This window comes from Pundamilia nyererei, unplaced genomic scaffold (assembly GCF_000239375.1).
Source record: "Pundamilia nyererei isolate P.nyererei 1_Seehausen unplaced genomic scaffold, PunNye1.0 scaffold00266, whole genome shotgun sequence".
NCBI lineage: Eukaryota > Metazoa > Chordata > Actinopteri > Cichliformes > Cichlidae > Pundamilia > Pundamilia nyererei.
In genome coordinates, this window is record NW_005187667.1 from 515,815 (window position 1) to 519,233 (window position 3,419).

Below are 3,419 nucleotides of genomic sequence, written 5' to 3' on the forward strand. Positions count from 1 at the left end.
GATGAAGCGTCCGTCTCTATAAGCGCAGACGGCGTCCGGGTCATCATCAGGGAGCAAAGGAAACCTTGAGAAGAGCAGCTGATTGGCCGGGCTGTGGACCAGCACAGAGTACTGCACTTCCTGTTTGTACAGCGAGGTCTTGAACACCCTCATGATGGGCGGAGCTCCGGAGCAAAACTGGAGATGATAGAAGCAGAAGACTCCAGCTGTTACACGCCTGCAGTCACTAACCTGGTGTGGTGGATTTGTGCACAGCTGTGGTTTTACAGTTTCCACTCATCACGGGCACAGCTCCTTCTGGACTTCTTTTCACGGGGTGGACGATCACACAGCAGACGAGAGCAGGGTGCACATGTTTGAATTTATTTTAGATTTTCTCCGACCCACACGGGGTCAGACGAGTGCTGAGCTTTGAGAGCTTCACCTTCAGCTTTCACCGCTGTGGCCAAACGGCTCAGTCTGTGTCGTCTGACCATCGACTTGGTTGTTAATAACCCCTGAGACAGGATGGTGTATGCGGACATGAAGGGGATGATGGACCAAAGGTAGTTTACCTGAGCTCTGAACACATTTCTTTCAAGGTTCAACGATCTCACCAGCGGCACATCTTAACATTAACATCACAGCCACAGCACATGTCAACAGAAAATCCCCTGGTGGATCTAAACCTCCTTGAATAGATGCAGACCACACCACCAGAAAGTCCACCTACAAATCAACATGTACAGTGAGCTGCAGCGGTTAACACACGCCACATACATCTGACTACAAAGCAGTTAAATAAGATACAAACTAACTAAATCAATTCAAACTACAGACTCAGATTGCTCCCCCCTCAGCTCTCATCTAATGGTTTATCCCACTGACGGTGGATAATTAGGGAATTCCCTCATCATGTGCACTCCAGCAATCTAGCCTTCAGGAAGTTGGCCTCAAAAGACAGAGTGGTTAGTGGACTTCAAAATAAAAGCACCCAGCACCCTCACATTTCAGCAGCACTCATTAAAGACTCAGCTGAGTGTATGCGTACTCCTCATCCTGTGTGGATCAGAGATGATTTGTTTGTTAATGTCATTAAAGACGTCTGCTGCACAGTCGCCACCCTGTGAAAGAAGAAATCCTTCACAGCCCAAAATGAGCTGACATCCACCACGTGATGATGGAAGCTGCTGCCAGCAGCTGTGCGCCTCAGTTTACCGTCTCTGTTGTGCTTTGAATCTTTCTTACATGTTTCTGTGTCTTTGTCATGAACTCGAATGATTTGGTGCCACAAAATTGAGCTGACTTAGTTTTCTTTGACACAGTGTTGTGTCTTCCTGTGGTTCCGTTAATCTGAACTCGTGTGCATGCTGAGTCTGTTTAGTGTTTCCTGTTAATCACACTCAGTCTTTCTGCTTTACTCTCTCACTGAACTGTTGGGCCCGTGTGCTGACAGAGGAGTACCTGCTCGCTGTAGGCGGTCAGCACCTCCTGCAGGGGGAAGGTGAAGCGGTACGAGCCCAGCCTGGACCTCTCGCCGAAGGCCGGAGAGGAGGCGAACCTCCACAGGAAGCTCCGCTGCCTCGCGGCCTGCTCCTCCGTCCGGTTTGGGTGGGTCTCCTCTAGCAGCCTCGTCTCGGCCTCCTGGATCTCCTCGGGTCCCACAGCCAGACTCCACCACACCAGGACCTGCCTGTGAGGATCCCCGAAGCCGCCGTCCACCCTGATGCAACATAAGCCCCGTCGCTCCGTGTCGTGTTTGACACGGCTCACGTGGAACTCGGGTCGGGGGTACGGAGGGATGTCTCCACTGAAGATGTACTGGTTCTCCAACCCATACCTTTGAACTTCCTGTTTCAGATGATTGAGCCTGGAGTGCTTACAGTACAGGAAGTGCTCTAAACGTCCTCTCCTGTTTCTCTGTGTCCGCATGACCACAGGTCCATCCGAGTCTCTGTGGGGGAGCTGTTCCTGCAGACGCTCAAAGATGTGAGTGCATCGTGGTCAAATGACGTCACATACTAGACACCTGTAGCAGTGAGCGACCAGCTGACATCACGTGCTGTCGCAATGACGCAGTGATGTCATCTAACTGCTTTGTTTAATAAAGATTTAAAGACCTGCCACTGTTTTTACACGCTTTAGGTTAAAGACTTTTATTTTGAAAGATGTAATCAACGGAAGTTATTAAAGTTGTCAGCAAAGGAGCCCTGCCACTTCCGGTTAGATTAATCATTAAACTAAGTTAAATAGCACGTATGAAGTGTGTGTGACGTTAACGGTGAGAGGAGCTTCAGGTGAGGCGCGGAGCTGGAAAACTCTTTGTCCGGTTTAAAGCTCGTTTCCGGTCCCAGCTGCCGTCTGCCACGTCAGAGGACCGCACCTGTTCAGGTAAGACAGCCCCAGAACTCTGTCAAAGTTTAAAACTGATGTCCTGCCTGCTTGGATCAGCATTCATGCAGCACACCAGACTCCGTTTAAAAAACGTCACGTTTTACGGTACCTGAAGCAGTGGCAGAGACTAATGCTGGCTTCCTGGCGGCTCGTGAGGCCAGTGACCTTCTCTGCAGTTCTGTATACACACTGCACCAAACTCCATTTAAATGCTTGTAATTTTTAATACCCGCCTCAGTAACACAGGCTGATATTTGCCTGAAGAATATTTTCTTCCTCCTGCTCCTTTTCACACATGGTTGTAGTGCTTTTTGATAGAAAGTGTGGTTGGTTTGTTTGAATTGTTGTACCAAGTGTGAAATAAGGAAATGAAATGAAAAGGACACAAACAGGGCACGAAACCACTGAAATATCTTTTGAAGTTAACTGATGTTGTAGCGCCGCAGTGCAAAAATCCCTCGTTGGAAGTAATCAATACGTGTCACAGCTTTAAAAATGTCACAGACTAAAGCATGTTTGGATTACAACCACAAACTCAGGAGCAATAGAAACGAATCCTAAAGACGAGCTCGTTTCCATCCTTTGCAGGTGGTGTTAGTCTCACCTGTCTGAGGCTCGAAGCTCTCCTGTCTCCAGGATGCTCCAGGGGCCGTACGGCGACCCGGACCAGGGCCGGCTCCTCATCCGGCTGCCCTTCAAGATCTTCGCCGTGGTGACGGTTCTGCTGCCGGCGACCGGCTTCATCGCCTGCATCATCGTCTCCCTCATCTACCACTACGAGGACACGACGCACACACACTGTAAGGTAAATGTGCAAGCACGCAGACGCCAGCAGGAAGCACGTTTCTCTGCACAGACGTTAAAGAAGATCACTCAAAGTGTCTTTTATTTTGAAATTAGAAGCAGTAAAACATTCTAAATGTCTGTAATTCTTCATGAAACAGACAAAATGATGTCACTTCCACCTGGCGAGGGTCGTGACCTTTGTATCACCTTTGAATCGTAGTGTGGTGTAAATCATCAGGACGTACAATAATAATAATAAT

General features: G+C 48.8%; 2 protein-coding genes across 2 annotated transcripts in view; one reads left to right on the top strand and one right to left on the bottom strand.

Moving 5' to 3' along the window:
* Positions 1-1,911, bottom strand: part of LOC102214944 (uncharacterized) — a 6,147-nt gene extending 4,236 nt beyond the window's left edge. The window contains exons 1-2 of the mRNA XM_013915190.1: positions 1,444-1,911; positions 31-177 (exon numbers count right to left, since the gene is read on the bottom strand). Of these exons, the coding sequence (XP_013770644.1) occupies positions 31-177; positions 1,444-1,911 (615 nt within the window). The remainder of the gene's footprint in view (positions 1-30; positions 178-1,443) is intronic.
* Positions 1,912-3,010: 1,099 nt separating this feature from the next.
* LOC102215222 (post-GPI attachment to proteins factor 2-like) overlaps positions 3,011-3,419 on the top strand; it is a 6,194-nt gene continuing 5,785 nt past the window's right edge. Inside the window, exon 1 of the mRNA XM_013915191.1 lies at positions 3,011-3,173. Coding sequence (XP_013770645.1) covers positions 3,011-3,173 — 163 coding nt within the window. The remainder of the gene's footprint in view (positions 3,174-3,419) is intronic.